General features: G+C 38.6%; 1 protein-coding gene across 1 annotated transcript; it reads right to left on the reverse strand.

Moving 5' to 3' along the window:
* Positions 1–6,004: 6,004 nt before the first annotated feature.
* Positions 6,005–17,240, reverse strand: DUT (deoxyuridine triphosphatase). Its single transcript, XM_009886179.1, has 7 exons — positions 17,216–17,240; positions 16,659–16,704; positions 15,884–15,975; positions 14,828–14,872; positions 7,563–7,637; positions 6,519–6,589; positions 6,005–6,061 (listed from the first exon to the last, which is right to left on the reverse strand). The coding sequence occupies exons 1-7, from the start codon at positions 17,238–17,240 to the stop codon at positions 6,005–6,007; spliced, it is 411 nt and encodes a 136-aa protein (XP_009884481.1).
* Positions 17,241–18,079: the final 839 nt, after the last annotated feature.

Raw genomic sequence — 18,079 nt, forward strand, 5'->3', positions numbered from 1 at the left:
GGTGGAGTCCAATTTGTTATTATTGTTATTAATGTAGGTTCTCATAATTTTAAAATCAACTTTATGAGCAGAAAATACTGATGTAAAAATAAAAAGGTATGTCCTGTTGGCAAGCAGGTGCTCAGGAGCAGACAGGACTGAAAAATCCAGAATCCTGTTGTAGGAACCAAACTATTCACAAGTGCCTGAGCTGTGGTTTTCTGCTCGGTCTAGGCTGTCCCATAAATGCTAAGCATCTCGAAGGTCATCCAAATAAAAAGTAAATGCAAACAGAGGCTAATTCTCCCACGCAGCAGACTTCCAGCCTGCTCAGGATACAATGGTGAAAGCTTGCCTGTTTTGACTATTAGTCAGTCTTACTCAGCTGGCATTTGGGAAAGTTATGAACAGCAGTTTGGGGGCTCTGTGCAGGTGACCTGGGGTGGGACACAACATATGTCATGCTTCCAGAAATGTGAAGCCCTCTTTAAAGCTGCTCTTAAAGCCTCCCTGAGCTAGAAACTGATAACAAGATGTACAGTGCCGCACTTGGGCGAGGAATGATGTTCTGACAAAAACAGCCATACCTTGCTGCCTCCCTGGAGCAGCGGTTTGGCTTTTCATTTGGTAGCAGTCTGCCAGGCAGTGAGCTTTATTCAGTTTTTCCTGGAGAACTTTTATTAGTCTAATTGATATGATTAATATAAACAAAACCAAACCAACGAACAAAAACCCCATCCCAAAACAAAAAAACCTCACCAAGATGAAGTGGGAGCTCTCAGTCCATTCTGACTCAGCTGTCTCCTTTTTGTCATGTCCAGGGAGGGCAATGAGTTCTCTGTTGCTGGGTCTGTGATTTCCTGGCATTTTCACAACTCCTTCCTTTTTCAGTTTTCTCATGTTGCTAATGCCTTAATGCAAGTTGAGAAGAAAAGTAAGAGCAGGATTGAAATATTATACTTTCTCCCCTAACAAGACCTCCTACTTTTCTTTGACTGCTGCCAGCCAATGTATTGCTACGATACAGTGTCACAGGGTAGGATGGACAAAAAAAAGAAGTTATTCTTGCAGAATTTAAATGGCTTGAATGACCTGTAATGCTGACAGCTTGCTTCACTGCCAGCAGTAACTTCTACTTTACATGGGAGTGTAGGAAAGTGAGACTGCCGTTTTGTGTTTGCTGCTGTGAAAACCTGACAAGTAGCATTCCTTAATGCTGTCCTGCACCCTAAGGAAGGTACCGGTAACTGGGCAGTGACCAGAGAGCAAGCTAATGCAGCAGGAAGGTTGTGGTGAGGACTGAGATGCGTTAGCAAGGCAGCATTGGAGACTACACGCTGCTGCACTCGCTAGACATGGCACAATCTGCTTAGTTGCAAAGGAAAGGGGAAGTCTTCTTCCAACTAGGACACATAGTTATTTTGTCTTGGACACTTGGAGACAACCTTTCAGACTAGGAATCCATAAACCACAAAATACTCATGTTAAAAGAATCTGGCCAAAGATACTACATTCAGGACTGTTTGTTTTTTCTTTTTCCTTTTACAAAACAAAACCAAACAAATTCCTTTGCTGTAATCAATAGTCGTCAAAAGATAACTTTCTTCAGTTCAAGGATATCAGCTTTAAATGTTAAGGCTACAGGCAATATTAATGGATACAAAACTCTTATTTCTGTTACAGAATTTACTATATGAATGTTTCCTAAAAAGTCAATGAATAATACTACATTTTTGTGACATAATGAAAAAAACATCAAAGTCTAAGGGGAAACAAGTGAGTGTGCACATACAGCTCACATATGTTTATTTAAGCATATTTTACATATTAAAATACAGTAGTTACTTTCTGGATGAGGGCTCTCGAATTATAAAACAAATCTGTCAGGTTTTCAGACTTGGCAGGGTGAAAGGTTTTTCTTGCTGTGTTCTAACAGAGTAGGGGAAAAGCATCACTTCAGTGGTAGAGAGCTAAATAACCACACAGTTAATGGAGGGAAAGTTTCGGAAAATAATTACATTAATTCACTTCAGACCTGATCCTGCAACCTTTAACCATGCAATGTGACATTCTTTTCCCAGCAGCAGACCCAAATTTACACTTTGCAGAATCGCATCCTTACTGAGGTAGAGATTGCCAAATAGCTGTTCATGAGGGAAGTGCCATGTGCGCCAATTCTAGAAACCCGTAAGGCAGTACAGTCTGCCCTATATTTTCAGACTTTTGGTACCTTACATAACTAGGTGCAAAATACTTATTTTTATTTATGATTCTTTTCTTTGGAAGTGCAGTCATGTGCAATCAGGTGGAATAACTGTGCTGATAATTTTCCTTCAGAAATTGTAATGGTTAGTGATGTGGACACTTTTCTTTTTAGGCAGAAACCATGAGGCACTGAAGCAAGCATTCACTTTTCTTGCACTTGAGGTCACAAATTTATGCAAGTCAAAAATGTTGGGCCTGCCAAAAACATCATGCTACACTCCACCAAATAAAAGGACACTGTTATTCTTACAAGGAAAGGTTTGACAGGACAGGAAATAGGCAGGGTCATAGAAGTTTACTTAATACCGAAACTTATTTAACCATCTTTAAGCCAAAGTACAATGACAGTTATTAAAAAAAAAAAAAAAAATAGAAGGGGGAGAAGGGAGGGCAAACAAATACAAGAGCACTAGACTGCGTGATTACAGGAGTAGCAACCAATACAGAAACTAGGGAACCTTAATAAAATTCATGTAATTCAGGTTAGTATATATCACCTGCTGCTACTGGGTTAACACGTATTAAGTTTTAATTTATGTCCTGAACTTGCAGCAAGAGGCATCTGATTTGAAGACTCCAATGCAGTTTACCAAGCTACTTTCATTACAATGCAGTCCTTCAAGTTCCACTTAAAGGAATGGAGGAAGGGGGAGTAAGAAGAGTGAATATGAAAGATAGGAAAAATGTTGCTGTTCATTACAATTTTCCATTTTTGTTGAAACACAGCAGGAGAGCAAAGCCACAGGCTTCTCTACTGCTCTTGCATGCCAGGAGGGATTATGCAAACACTGCAACCACCCAAATCTTATTTAAATTATAGTCATTGTTCCCCCTTTAATGGTTATACTTTTGCCTGCTTTCACTCAAATATTGCTGCATCTTGCTTTCCGCCAACATAGTCCCAATGGGAGTCATCAACTCTTAATTATAGATGAACAGTTCTTTGAAAAATACCTCTGGAAAAAAAAGTGGAAAAGAAAGCAAACTTTAAGTGCCATCTAGTGGCTGATCTACTAAAAAACGTTAAATAGATCCAGAAAAGGAACATGCCACAGAGTAATGTAGCTGTAGCTGAACTGAGGAAGCAGTGCAAAACTCACAACCACTAAAGAGCAGGTTAATACTTTGGGGAACCAAGAAAAGGCCTAAAGATCAATGGTATCATTACCATAATCTTTCTTTTAAGACTTTTGTTCTGTAAGTGGAGAGTTCAAATGGTAGGAATTGCCTAGTGATCACCTGTTCCTTCAAGACCCTCATCAGCTCCTGCCTTGGTTAAGGAAATACAAGTTGTCATACATATTTCAGTCCAAATTAGAAAATCAGATCTCAAAACAGAACCAGATACCAAGATAAAATACTTCTGTAGCATAGGTGGTAATAATGGAAAAAGAGAACACTAAAATTAGTTGGAGGGTATTGCTTTTCATATTAATGAAATTGTGGTACTTTCTTACCAAAAAAAGAAAGGGGGGGAAATATGCTACTCATACTGTAGCAAAACCCCAACATTGTAAAAGGAATTATCAGAATGCATTACCCTCGTGCAATGGTTTGATGCACAGGGAGGGGCTCAGTGTAGAGGTGAGCTTGGAAGCATTTCCGTTGTTTCAGATAGATAGACTTTTACAAGGACCTACTGGGAAGAACCACGCGGCAATCTTAAACTCATTATGTGCTTCTCTAGATAAAGTATTGAGAAACGATGAAAAGGAACTCAACTATATCAATTTTCAAAATAAGAGACCCTTTTTTGGTAATGACACTTAGATAACGGTCTGTATGTTGACAACTTACAGCAGCCATGGATTTGTAAACTTATGTTTCTTCCTCAGGCATCTGAGAGAGTGCTTTTTCTAGCAAATACTATTCCTTCTCATCTCAGAATCTGGACTATTAGTATTGCTTTAAAAAAATGGATATTAGATCAGTTTCCAAGAAATGATAAATATCAGCAAAACTTTTTCCTTGTAGGTTGCTGTTCTAAGCAAGATCATCTTGTAGTATCTTTTAAAAAAGACTTGCACCAGTGTATCCCCTGCTGTTTTTTTTGCTTTGGAGGGTGGGGAGGGAAGAAAAGAGGAGCAGTAAAACTTGCTCTCAATTTACAGTCCAGCAAGAGGAAACAGCTTTACACAAAAGGATCATAGCTATTTTAGGGCCTTTGAATAGCCTTTGGCAATTTTTGGCACGTTGTAGAACGGAAGAAACTTCATGTCAAGATCAGCATTTCCAAGTCATTTAAGACGTCTTGGTATGATGTGCTTCTTGCTTACAATAGGCTTTTGCATGGTAAGCCTGCTTGTGAAGGTGTGGGTACACAGATGTAAGTACAGTGTTGTTATAAGGGTGCAGGGAGGGGAAAAACAAAACAAAACAAAAAACCGACAAGCATATAACGCATATGGAGGGAAAGACTTCTACCCTAGTCAAAGATGAATGTACTTATTGTTTCAGTACTGCCAAGTCAATGTAATGACTACCCTATGGTTGAAGGTATCCGAATGCTGTCATATTGCACTTTATTTTCCAGTTCCTTGGGGAAGAAGGGGTAAAATGTATAAAGTGTGCAGTATTTTGGGCCTACTTCACTGGAAATGGTCAGTCCTAGACAAGGACATGAAACTAATACCAACAAGATTATTATGATCCAAGACTACCAAGGAGAAGAATGCTGTGAAACACCTTAGTGTACAAGAGGGCCTACCTTTCCATTGCTGAAACACTACTTAAAGCACAGTATTTCATACTTGTGACATTTCAGCTGAGAAAATCTAAAAAGAGAATACAGACAGCTGCAGGGAAAAAAAGTATGTCTGAGAGCCTCACAGCCTCGTCTAATTATTCTCTTTCCTTTTTGTCCCTTCTCTTGTGTGCATGTTCTTTCACCTGAAAGATGTTGAGTCTTTTAAGAGATTCCCAAACTTAAAGAAACAATCCCGTTTGGGACAGATTCCAAAAGAGTTCTACGTTAATTGGTCAATACAGAACTGAAAAAAACAATTCATGCACTGCCTCAGTAATTCAGAATCTTTCTTCCATACAGTAACTTATTAAAGAATTTGTCAACAGGTATTTCAACAGCATATTTCATAGGATTTACTTACTATACAGGAGTGTTTTCCAGATGAGTTGTGTTATTTAGCTCAAACACTGTATTGCCTGGTCTTTTAATAGAGAGCTGAAAAATTGGCTGCTTGAGGATCAGCTAAGGATCAAAGACAGAATTTTAGCTTTGAACAGAAACACGGGTATTTGGACAGGCTGTAGAAGATGCAATATTAAGTGTCTCTGCCTTATTCTGATTTAGAGGTCAGAGTGGGAAGTCATATCGATACCTGTATTATTACTGATTCTGTATGAAACAGGCTCTCAGCATGAAATACTGACATACGTGGAAGATAGCTTTCAGAAGATTAACCCAAATTGGCAAGGAAACAATCAGCCATTTTAGTTTAGGTGAGTAAAATAAAATAAAATGAAATCACTAAGTTAATTTTGAATTTATTAGAGTATAACCGCACATAAACAATGAGTTCTTTATTACTGAGGACCGAGCATCTAAAAAGACAATATAATCCATCAACTAACCGATCAAGTCAGTAATGCACATTTCCACATAACGCAGATGAATTCACTGCCTGTAAAAATAGACAGGACAGATACATATAAGTCAATAAAACGTACTTCAAAATCCCACTTCAAATGAAGATTTAGAAATAGCAGAACAAAAAATATAGAAAGCATATTCAAATAACTTTCAGTTCTTTCCAGTAGAACCAAAGCCACCTTCGCCACGCTCTGTATCATCTAGAGCCTGAAAGACATCAATTATGATAAGTTGGTTTAGTGTCTTAGCTTGCCTTTTGTTTCTATACAACAGATGTTGTCTATCAGAGGAAGGTACATTTACTTGTAACAATAGCTATAACTGAAAAACTAAACAAAATTTTAAGAGACATTTTAGAATGTTTTGTACAAGTTTAAACAAATCCCACATTGTGAGACACCTGTTTCCAGTATATACTGAAGTGTTTCTTAAGTACCTGTTAACTCTGAAAACTAAAAAAAAAAAAATTAAAAAAAAAATCCACGTAAATGCATGCAAGGCATCCAAGATTTTTATTCAGTTAGCAATGCTACTGTGCAGTTTTAAGACTGAAAGTAGTTATAAAGCAAAGTATTTATCTATATCATAAATTTCAGCTTATATACAACTATCTTAAACTGTTAATTATTGAAAATAGAAGAAATACTTTCTTTTGGCAACTTACTTGAACTTCTTCTAGCTCAGGATAGCAAATGCGTTCACAGATGAGCTGGGCAATCCTATCCCCTTTTTTCACTGCAATGAAGTCAAAACATTATTAGTTCTTTCAAGAAAGTGAACAATCAATACAAAGTTTAGACAGTCCCCTTTCTAGAATCTCAGAATGTACTGAAGTGTAAACACTTCTTTGAAACTTAGTTAAGCAGATGTTAGTAGTCCCAGAAAAATAGGAGCTAAACTTGTGCTTAGTCCTTTTACGGTGAAGTTTCAGCAGCAGTACCAGCTCAAGGCATCTCCCCTCATCCTGCTGCCATACTGTGCCATTATCAGTGTCATTATGCATAAATAGTGCAGAGATGGAGAGACAGCTGTATGTATAATGTGGCTCCTTTTGTGAACTAGACCCAGGAACTGATTTCTCTGGGAGGAAAAAACCCTGAACTGCTAAAAAGAAAACAAAATTTCTCATGAGTACCCAATCTGTTTCACAGAATGTTCGTACCAAAGTGCTGTGCAGTTCCAGAAAATGCTGCGACAACACTGGCAATATTGTAACTGGGCCTGACACATAAAACTGATGGTTTGCAGAGAGACATCACGATTAAGGGAAAACTGTATCTCTCTGACTCATGTTTCCCAGGGTCCTGGAGAAGTTTTAGCTCAAATACGGCTCAGCTATATCTTTTCTGGCATTTGGTTTGGTTTTGTTTTGGGTTTTTTTTGCAGAACAAGAAAGAAACTTAATACAAAGTTGCACTTCGGCTCATGAATCTAAAGCTTAGCTAAGCAGGGGTTTTTTGCTTGTTTTGGTGTGCCAGTGTGATTTTTGGTTGGTTGTTTTTTTGTTGAGCTTTTTTTTTTTTTGCATGCTGCCTAATTTTCTAGGAGTGGAATCTTTTTGTGCTTTCTTGAGAGGATATTGTTAAGTTTCCATGTTTTCATTAACTGTAACACAAAAAATGTTCTCTTCATTGACTTTTAAAGAAAAATTAGTTTCATATTTCCAGTCAGATGACTGAAAAAAGGCTCTGCCAAGATTAACACTTACCTTCAAAAGTCTCCTTGCCAAAGTTGAAGAGTACCACACCAACATTTCCCCTGTAATCCTCATCAATAACACCAGCTGTCATAAGAAAGAATTAAGAGGGATATCCAGTTAATAAATGTTGCCAGTGTATTAGATAATGCTGGTTTAGATTAGTAGATGATTGCAGTAGCTCATACAGACATCCTTTATGCTAATCATGCATAATTAAATAATATATATGAAAATACTGAAATATCTAAAAATGCTAATCAATCTTGGAAAAAGAACTGAAAAACACCATCACATGTCAAGAAGTGTTTTACCACTGTACTACTAATTTTAGTTGTAATACCCCATCTGAAATCAAGACAGCTGTACCAAATTCAGGCTCCATTTGTTCTGCTAACTTTCACCTCTTTGAGTGTCAAGCAGAAATCTGTTCTTAACTCTAACATCTTATTTGAGAGCTATGGATTTGCACAGATCCAAATCCCATCTCTCAGGCAGGGTACCAGCACTAAAGCTTTAAGGAACTGATGGTTGTCTTTCAGCTACACTCAGGTGTAAATACTGTAAAACAAGCTTGCTCTTTTATGTAACTGTATTAACTACATAGTTCAGGAGATTATCTACCAATACACATTGAAATAATCATATTCTGCTTCCTTGGGGTTTCCCTCTCTCAGATGGAGCGTTCATTTCAGTTGATTCAGAGAGCTTGATGTACCAAAGCTACACGCACAAGTCCTGTACTGTTTATTTGGTTTAGGCTAGGCCAGCCTTCAGAAAGTCAGCTATGCATAAGTTAAATTGAGAATCATAGTACATCACTTATATTGGTGATCCCAGAGATTGCTTGCACTATTTCTACCACAGTTCGATGTTGCAATTCAATACTTAAAATATTAAAGATCAAATCCTATGCACACATGGCAAGTGTATAAGCAAAAAAGGCTGAATTATAAAATGATAACATGGAAATTTTGCCTCCTTCTAGCAAAATACTATTCCTTCCTCCTTTTTAAAATATCAGATAATACAGAGCCTTTACATATTTGCTAAACCAGGGATGACACAAAGAGTGCTACACAAATAGTTACGTGGCACAGTCAGGGAAAGCAGTGACGGGTATCCTGGGAAGAATATAGGGACACTGCCTGGTTGTGTAGAGATTGGGTCAGGAAGGCCAAGGCACGGCTGGATCTGAACTGGGCAAGGGACACAAAGAATAATAAGAAGGGCTTCTACAGGTATGTCAGCCAGAAAAGGAAGGTCAAAGAAAGTATACTGCCCCCCCACACACCCCAGATGAGCAAGACTGGGAAACTGGTAACAATGGATGAGGAAAAGGCTGAGGTTCTCAACTTTTTTGCTTCGGTCTTCATTGACAACCCACACCTCTCCAGTGGATGGACTGCAAGGCAGGGACTGGGGGAGCAAAGGCCCTCCCACTACAACAGAAGACCATATTTGTGACCACCTGTGGAATGTGAACATACAGAAGTCTATGGGACCTGACAAGATGCATCCCAGAGTCCTGAGGAACTGGCTGATGTAGTTGCCAAGCCACTCTCCATGATGTTTGAAAAGTCGTGGCAGTCAGGTGAAGTCCCTGGTGACTGGAAAAAGGGAAACATTGCACCCATTTTTAGAAAGGGTAGAAAGGAGGACCCTGGGAACTACTGACCTGTCAGCCTCACCTCTGTGCCTGGGAAGATCATGGAACAGATCCTCCTAGAAGTTATGCTAAGGCACATGGAGGACAGGGAGGGGATTTGACACAGCCAGCATGGCTTCACCAAGGGCAAGTCCTGCCTGACCAACCTAGAGGCCTTCTGTGGTGGAGTGACTACACCAGTGGACAAGGGAGGAGCTACAGCTGTCATCTGTCTGGACTTCTGTAGGGCCTTTGACATAGTCTCCCACAACATCTTCCTCTCTAAATTGGAGAGAGATGGATTTGATGGGTGGACTGTTCGGTGGATGACAAATTCCTTGGATGGTCACATCCAGAGGGTAGTGGTCAACAGTTCAACGTCCAGATAGAGATTGGAGACAAGTGGTTTTCCTCAGGGGTCCATACTGGGACCAGTGCTGTTTAATATCTTCATCAGTGACACAGACAGTGGGATTGAGTGCAACCCTCAGGAAGTTTGCCAACGACACCAGGCTGAGCGGTGCAGCTCATATGCCTGAGGGATGGGATGCCATCAGAGTGACCTGGACAAGCAGAAGAAGCGGGCCTGTGTGAAACTCATGAGGTTCAACAAGGTCAAGTGCAGTGTCTTGTGCCTGGGTTGGGGCAACCCTCAGTATCAATACAGGCTGGGGGATGAAGGGATTGAGAGCAACCCTGCTGAGAAGGACTTGGGGGTACTGGTGGATGAAAAGCTGGACTTGAGCCGACAATGTGCTTGCAGCCCAGAAGGCAAACCCTGTCCTGGGCTGCATCAAAAGTAGCGTGGCTAGCAGCTCAAGGGAGGTGATTCTGCCCCTCTATGCTGCTCTAGTGAGACCCCACCTGGAGTCCTGTGTCCACCTCTGGAGCCCTCAGCACAGAAAAGACATGAACTTGTTGGAGCAGGTCTAGAGGAGGGCCACAGAAATGGTCAAGAGGGCTGGAGCACCTCTCCTATGAGGACAGGCTGAGAGAGTTGGGGTTGTTCAGTCTGGAGAAGAGAAGGCTCTGGGGAGACCTTATTGTGGCCTTTCAGTACTTAACGGGGCCTTACAAGAAAGATGGGGACAAACTTTTTAGCAGGGCCTGTTGCAATAGGACAAGGGGTAACAGTTTTAAACTAAGAGGGTAGATTTAGATTAGATGTAAGGGAGAAATTTTTTACACTGAGGTTGGTGAAACACTGGCCCGGGTTTCCCAGAGAGGTGGTAGATGCCTCATCCCTGGAAGCATTCAAGGTCAGGTTGGATGGGGCTCTGAGAAACCTGATCTAGTTGAAGATATCCCTGCTCATTGCAGGGGGATTAGACTAGACGACCTTTAAAGGTCCCTACCAATGAAAATTAATCTACGATTCTATGAAATAATTTGCTTTGTTTTATACAATAGCAGACACTGAGTCCATGCTACATTAGATGCATTACAAAGAGAGATTCAACAAACTTGTAATGGCAGCACAAATAATTTTAAGCATCACTCATGTTCTGCAGTCAGCTGCCCGTTAATTTGGTGTATTTGTTCACATGAGTCAATCAGCTGGAGAGCTGAAAGCCAGAATTCATATTTGGCACATAAAATTATGTACATATGTTGATAAATGCATATAAAAAGATCGTTAGCTCTTTGGATAAGTTCTTAATTTGACAAACCATTCTCAAGTGTTTCTGTACAGCTAAGACAACATTCTTCTAGACCATATGCTGGGACAGACATTGCTATGCATTAGAGATTGATATTGGAATTTGCTAATTTAACATAACAAGGCCTAGTTTTATTTCTGTTATAATAAAGTATTCTGCTCTGATATAACACAATACTCAAAACAGATTACTAATTCTATTTAAATGGAGATTATGTTTTATATATATAAAATGTAACAATTCAAGTAATATGGTTAGATTTATACATGCAAGAAACTCTTGAATGTCATGTTCTTGATGGAATTATCTCAAGAAAGTTTGTAGAACAGAACAACTGGGGCTACTTAAAAGTCATTCTAAATTAACTTTTCTGCCTTCACATCTCTGACAGAAAGCAAGTTTACTTCTACCTAATGACAAAAATTGTACTTGATGTATTGTTTAGCGCTTAACTGCTAATGAAGTTTTTGATCTACCAGACCTTGCTGCTATTTTCTGGGAGAGGGGAAAAAAAAAAAAAAGAGTATCTAAAACTTAGCTTGTATTGGAGTAACTGGAGCTCAATGGCATCTTAGTACTTCTACCCCATTTTAAACCCTAAACCTTTTTTTTTTTTTTCTGAAAAGGAGTATTATAATGGATCTATATTGATTTAAAACGAATCTAGTCAGATCGCTTCCCTGACCTTTAAACAATGGCTTTAGCAAAATCTCAGCTTTATATATAGACACTAAAATTTATTTTAAAAGTATTTGTTGTAAAGACTGTCACCTAAACAGATACTTCTATGAAAAGACACCAAATTCTTTTCACCACCTATTTGACTGCTGCTAGAGACTAGCGCTCTAGGATTTGAAAACTGTCCGATAACTAAACGTGGAAAAGACTGATGAAATTTCTGTGGCTGAACTGAAGTCAGCAACACTAGAAACTTAAGTCACTTGTATTATTCACTAGAGGGGAAAAAAACCCTCTAATTTTCTAAGCTTAGCTATAAAGTAGACACCTTGTAATGTTTCTACAGATTGTATCAGATGTATTTTCTACCAGGCAAGAATTGCACTTCCTGCACACTTCTGAGGATGAAAGCTTTCCAGAGGATGCAGAGAGGAAGAGAAGGCTTCTTCCTTAAAAGCATTCCCAATGCAAACAGAATTTGCAATTAGAGTTGAAGTTTTGTATTAAGAAAATAACCTTTAAAAATATGTTTTGTGGCCCAAAACGATTAGTCTAATGCTGTGCTGAGTGACTGAAACACTGTCAAAGCCATGATAATTTCAAATTCCATTAAAGGCACAGCTGGGTCAAGATTTTGTGGAATGAATTCCCTACCAATCATTTTCTCATTAAATGTATTATACCTCCACTGACATAGTCTTACTGAGTTTAACCACTGTCTGGATTTTTAGTTCAAATTACACTATTTGTATCAAAGAATATATAATCCTTGTAAGATACAGGGAAATATATCCAGGAAGGCCTGATCAGTATTCCTTCTGTATAGGGTCACAAATTCACTCTATGTCACTGGGCGTACTCGCAAAACATGCTTGGCATTCTGTTACTCCAGAACAGCAAGTTGCAATAATTATACACATTGCTGAGCACTAAGGCGTTTTTCTAAATTATGTGTATTGGGTTGAAATCACCTAAGTAATTTTTGGAAAAATCATGCATTGGAATTGGCAGTCTGACATTCTGTCTTACTCTGTTACAAGTTTGGCATGTCACTTGTTCGGAAAGCATCCACACCTAGCAGATGTGAATTCTGAACATATTCTTGCATGATCCCAATTTTTCTCCCTGACCCTTAGGACTGCTGGCAATGTATTTTTACTTAAACTGATAATGCCCTCATTGTTGTGACAAAAGGACTTCTGCAGGACAAGTTAAAATTATGTAAAAATTGTTTTGGGTTTGTTTTGGCTCTTTTTTTTTTTTTTTTTAGAAGTCCTCTAGTAACTGTCAGTAATAATTTTTACTCATGGTTTGTCAACTGTCAGCTTTTATAAATCTGAACATCCTGTTAAGCACTTCTGGTTGCCATCTGGTATTTCCTAGTTTAACTTTCAGACTGAAAAGACTGTTACAGAGCATATCTGTTTTTTCATTTAAACAAAAAAACTGATTTAGAAGCACCGCTTTAAAGAACCACACTATAGTAGACCATGTATATTAGAGAGTCACAGGGGTGTGGAGAATCTTTGATTCCCATCTGAGTGCTCTTTTGTATGTTACCCAGCAACATTTAAAAAACCTTAGTGTAACAGACATGCAAGGATCAATTCTTATTTAAGACAAAGCCTGAATGACTCAAAGCTGGCACAGATGCTCTCCTTTAACTTCTGATATCAGAATTGTATCACAGGCACAGACAGACTTTGATATGCCATAAGGCAAACAGAATAAAGTAGTTCTGCAACAGCTCTAAATTATACTGGGAATTGCTTTGCTTTTTGGCTGGCCTGGCATCAGAAAGAGAAGGATGCCTAGAGTCACCCTTCCTCACCTCTGCAGCCAACCCTCTGAGCAAGTAAGGACTGAGTACCACTGTTCAAAGTAGTCTCTCTTGTTTAAACCTGGGGGGAAAAAAACCCCAACCAAACAGCAAACCAACAACACCCCACCCCCCCAAAAAACCCCAACCAACCAAAAACTTAGAGAAGAGGAAAAGGTCTCTTCAGCATACTTTTCTTGTCAACTTCCATTACAGCTCAAATTACAACATGCTTGCAAAAAATGTGCTCTCTCATCCACCCAGCACTTTTGAAGATACCCATTAGGTGTATCTTCTCTATGTCATTACATCAGAAATGTAATTTTTGGTACTTTTACTATACTCTCTTGCCAGAAAAACCAATTGCTTAGGGCTTTAGCAGGCAGAAAACATTTCATTTAACTTAGAACTGTATTCTTGTACAATTAGAACAACATAATACACATTTAGTGCTAGTTAAATTTTTGTGATTACAGCTGTGCTCAGAATAACTCCACAATAATCTTAGTGGCGAGACCTTCTGTGCAATGTAGATTCCATTTTATAATACAATACCTAGAGAATCTGGCTGTGCTCTGATCAGCCCCATAGCAAAACTGGAATTGAACTTTCAACATCATTTACTTCATGTTGCAGTTATAGGGATATGGCAAAGGGACAGTGAGGCTTTCATGAAGGCTTCTGATTATAGATATGCCTATAATTGTTTTTGGAGAGGCACCTGTGAATTTCTAATCAAGATTGAAGGAAAAGCTCCAAAATACTTTAAAACAAAAAAAAAAAACCCATCCTGTTGTTCAAAACAAATCTGTTGCTAGTACTGAATAAAAAAAAAAAAACCTGGAAAGATTTGTACAAAGTGGGATTTTAGTTTTCTTTCTGTTTCAAAAGACTTTCAATTTTTAAGTTAATTAATATACCAAGTTACGAGTTTAAATTTCATTTGCTTTACATAATTTGTTAGTTTCATCACTAAGAGGAAACTAAAGCTCTTTTCATCCTAATAATCAATATTACCCACAGTAAAGGTGTATTCCAGTGCTTTCTATCATTCCTTTTGAATATCATTACTATATACTCTCTGCATAAAAGAGTATCTGTATGTTATTAATTCATTCAGATCTTGCAGTAGACTGAAAAGAATCACACATAGATGTTTAGTCAAAACAGAGAAAGTAGAATGTAAAAAGTTATCTTTAAAGCCTAAACCAAAAAGTAACACCTATGCCAGACTTTGCCTACAAAAGTATGATACGGTTATTATTTTTTAAAAATCCGTAATATTTTTATAATTCAGCAGGTTTTAAAATAATTACGATATGCTGGCTCTCTGAGGTATTTCCCAGTTATCTCCTTTTGCCAGACTACAAATGAAGCTAGCATTATTTATTTACACATACTACAATGTGAAATTAAGGCAATTCTGCAATCAAGATTTACTAAGTCTTATTAAAAAGAAAAAAAATCTTACCACCAACATCTATGAAGTGCTTTGCAGCTAAACCAGAACGTGGTGCTAGAAAACAAGATTTTTTTTGTAAGTATAATAATTTATTGCTTTTAAAACTCTTACACAATATTTATAGGTTAGATAAAGTGTTTGCACAGAGTCGTGGCAGCAAGAACTGTTTCCACAGTCTTTCTGAAATAAACATGATTTTACAGGAACTACTGTAAGTGTTAATGTATATATTAAACAAAATAACAGCTGCTAGAGGCTACAATAAAATCAATCTTTAAGTGATATAAGCATATCTTTGTTTAGGCCAGCAATTGCAGAGAAGGTTTATCCAAGGAAGGCAGCTGGAGCCGACGACAAGTATAATCTTGGTTTACTTTTGGCAGCTACCGCTGGTTTGGAATCATCTCAAAAGGTCAATCCATTCAAGTTACAGTGGAAAACAATATTTGGCAAGCAATTTAGATCTCTTAAAAACTTTCTTTGTCTGGGATAAGAGAAATGCACGTGCATTCTCCTTTTAGATAAAAGGACATGGTGAACTCTGACCATGCTCTTCCACTGGAGTGGCTATTGCTTTTTTTTTACTTTAAGATTTTATACATAATTCAGAAAAAGAATGTGTAAAACATAACAAAATATTTTATACGGGTTCTCTCAAGTATTCTGTCACAAAAAGTAGTCAAATTCTACTACACTAGTACTCTTACTTCAGGGTTAATTTTTAAACATCCAGGGGAGTATTTTCTGTATGTCCATTACCTGTTGGTCTTTCTGATTCACATTCTGAAACCGCAGAGAAATAATGAACTATTTCATAGCCTATAACGTTGTATGTAGATTACGAAAAGTTTTGCTTATCGTCTTTTTGTCATTTGACATACGCCAAACCTCAAATTTATTTTTAGACAAGAAACATCTATTACAAGTCTTAAGAAATCACACAGCCACGTGAGACCTTTTTTTGTGTAGACTAATTCTGAAAGCTTTAGGCATAATCAAATGTGAAGATGGCATCAAACCTGTTCTACAATGACTCTGCAGCCTTTTTATAGTCTGTTTACTTACCTACACGGCCATAGCATCCAGAAGGAAGTGCAATTTGAATGTCTGTTTTCACTACTGCCTTTTCCATGGGTGGTATCACACAGTCATAGGCACTACATTAAAGAAAGAAACACTAATTTATATAGAATATTTTGAAAGTTTTCTTCTCTGTAACTTAAGGTACAATATTACCCAGAATTATTCTTGCTGGGAATTTAGACCATGAAACTTATACAAGAAATATTTACAGATTTGCAAAATCTAATGCAGATCCTAAAACACAAGATATTCCCATTTTGATGGTGCTAGCTTAAGATTTCAGTAGTGTCATTTGAACAGCATAGTCTTAAGATTGCTAGTTTTAAATGTTTTTTTAACTGGTAAGATAGACAAAAAATACAAGTCTAACTTTAATCATTGGGTGAAGGGGGTTGAGCAATTTTTGTGCAAAAGCAAAAACTTTAAGGATAACACACTCTTCTGATTAAGCTTTCTACGGTAGATGAACTAGTTGTAATCAAAAATAATAATCTATTAAGTTCGATTTTAGGCAACCACTTTTTTTTTTTTCTGAGCAGGTCAGAAATTCATGATTCACACGATTCTGTTGGGAACTACAAACTCGATAGATTTTAAGAACTTTCTGAAGCTACTCAACTGGAGGCTTAATGAAAAGCAGTGGTGACAATACCACAGTGAGACTGTTCCACTTGTTTAAGGCAAGCATATCTTGGCCTTGACAAAGAACTGCTTTTTAAACGCTGGGAAGCACTGAAAGGTTTTTTATGAAACTGACTTTTTCCAGGTGTACAGTGCATCACTGGAACAAGAACAAAAACAACCTAGTAAGACAAACAGAATAAAACAGAAGAAAAAGACAGGCTGATATTCTAAGTAATATTGAAAAAGGGAAGCTAAAGGAGGTACGAGTGGAGTTTCAAATATAATTAGTGATTATATTTGATCACAGAAGCACTATGCAAACAACCACAAGCCTAGCTGCAGATATTCCTGAACGTAGTGTAAGCCTTTGAACAATATTTGTTATCGGTTCAAGCAAACCAAAACCTAAGTCTGTACAGCAACCCACGTGGTTTCCAGCTAGAAGCATTATCAAACTGCCACAAGTTCCTTTGGCAGGCAGCACCCAACAGCTAAGAGGAAAGCAGAAAAGCACAGCTCTGGCAGGGAAGGCCCATGTGCACTAACATTTTTATGTTTCTGCAGCCTTTGTCTTCATTGAAGGTGGCAATGAGACCCTAGATTGCATAATGCTGCTATATTTAGTTTTAATTGAAGGAAAGAAAAACCTGAGAAAGTAACAACTACTCACTGGTTAAAACGGACACATACCTTCACAGAAAGGGTTATCAAACATTGGCACAGGCTGCCCCAGGAAGTGGTGGAATCGCCATCCCTGGAGGTATTTAAAAGATGGGCAGACGTGGTGCTGAGGGACATGGTTTAGTGGTGGTTTTGGCAGTATTAGGTTGATGGTTGGACTCAATGATCTTAAGGGTCCTTTCCAACCTAGATGATTCTGTGAGTCTATTTGTCATTCCAGCCCACCATCCCTGCATTAACTTGTCATATCCTCCTCATTGCTTCCATGCGTTATGAAACAGTGACGTGCCTACAATTCAGTTTCCTATTCTACAACTGTAAAACTTAGATTTACCAAAAGTATGACTGTGACCCCTAGAAATCATCCCATAATTTTATGCGCATTACATTTACGTGATGGAGCTTCACATGGTACCTACAGTGCTATCAGCATTTTCTTAACAATGCACCTGAAACACCATTGTCTCATTCGAACTCCTCTTCTCGCTTTTACAACCAACCAGTCGAAACACCACATTTATGATCTCCTATTCCCACAATGAATAGGAAGACACCTAGTCAACGCTGGCGCCAACAGCAACTCAGGTGGATGCATCAAGCCTGACTTTTGGCCAACAGCTGCATCGCTACCCGACAAAATCAGTACTGCAGCACGACTGGACCACAGATCTCTGGAAATTAAGGCAGAGGGGCGGAGGAGCAAGGGAGGTAATGAACAGACCACCTCTGGCCTCCTCTTCTGCGGGCCCGGTGAGCCTCCCCGGGGGGCTCTGCCCAGCAAGAGGCCCTGCCTCAGGAGAGCCCTCTCAGCCGCCGGAGCCCCGAGCCAAGGGGCTTCTCCTGAGAGGCAAGGGGCTGGGGCGCGGCGCGGGC

The sequence above is a fragment of the Charadrius vociferus genome, unplaced genomic scaffold (genome assembly GCF_000708025.1).
Source record: "Charadrius vociferus isolate BGI_N301 unplaced genomic scaffold, ASM70802v2 scaffold365, whole genome shotgun sequence".
Taxonomy (NCBI): Eukaryota; Metazoa; Chordata; class Aves; order Charadriiformes; family Charadriidae; genus Charadrius; species Charadrius vociferus.

Excerpts from the sequence above, each read along its gene's own strand:
- DUT (XM_009886179.1), bottom strand. The coding sequence starts at position 17,240 with ATGTTTGATAACCCTTTCTGTGAAG. Across the intron at positions 16,705-17,215 it reads TGATAACCCTTTCTGTGAAG|GTTGTTTTTGTTCTTGTTCC; the intron begins GTATGTGTCCGT and ends TTGTCTTACTAG. Across the intron at positions 14,873-15,883 it reads TGGATGCTATGGCCGTGTAG|CACCACGTTCTGGTTTAGCT; the intron begins GTAAGTAAACAG and ends CTTGTTTTCTAG.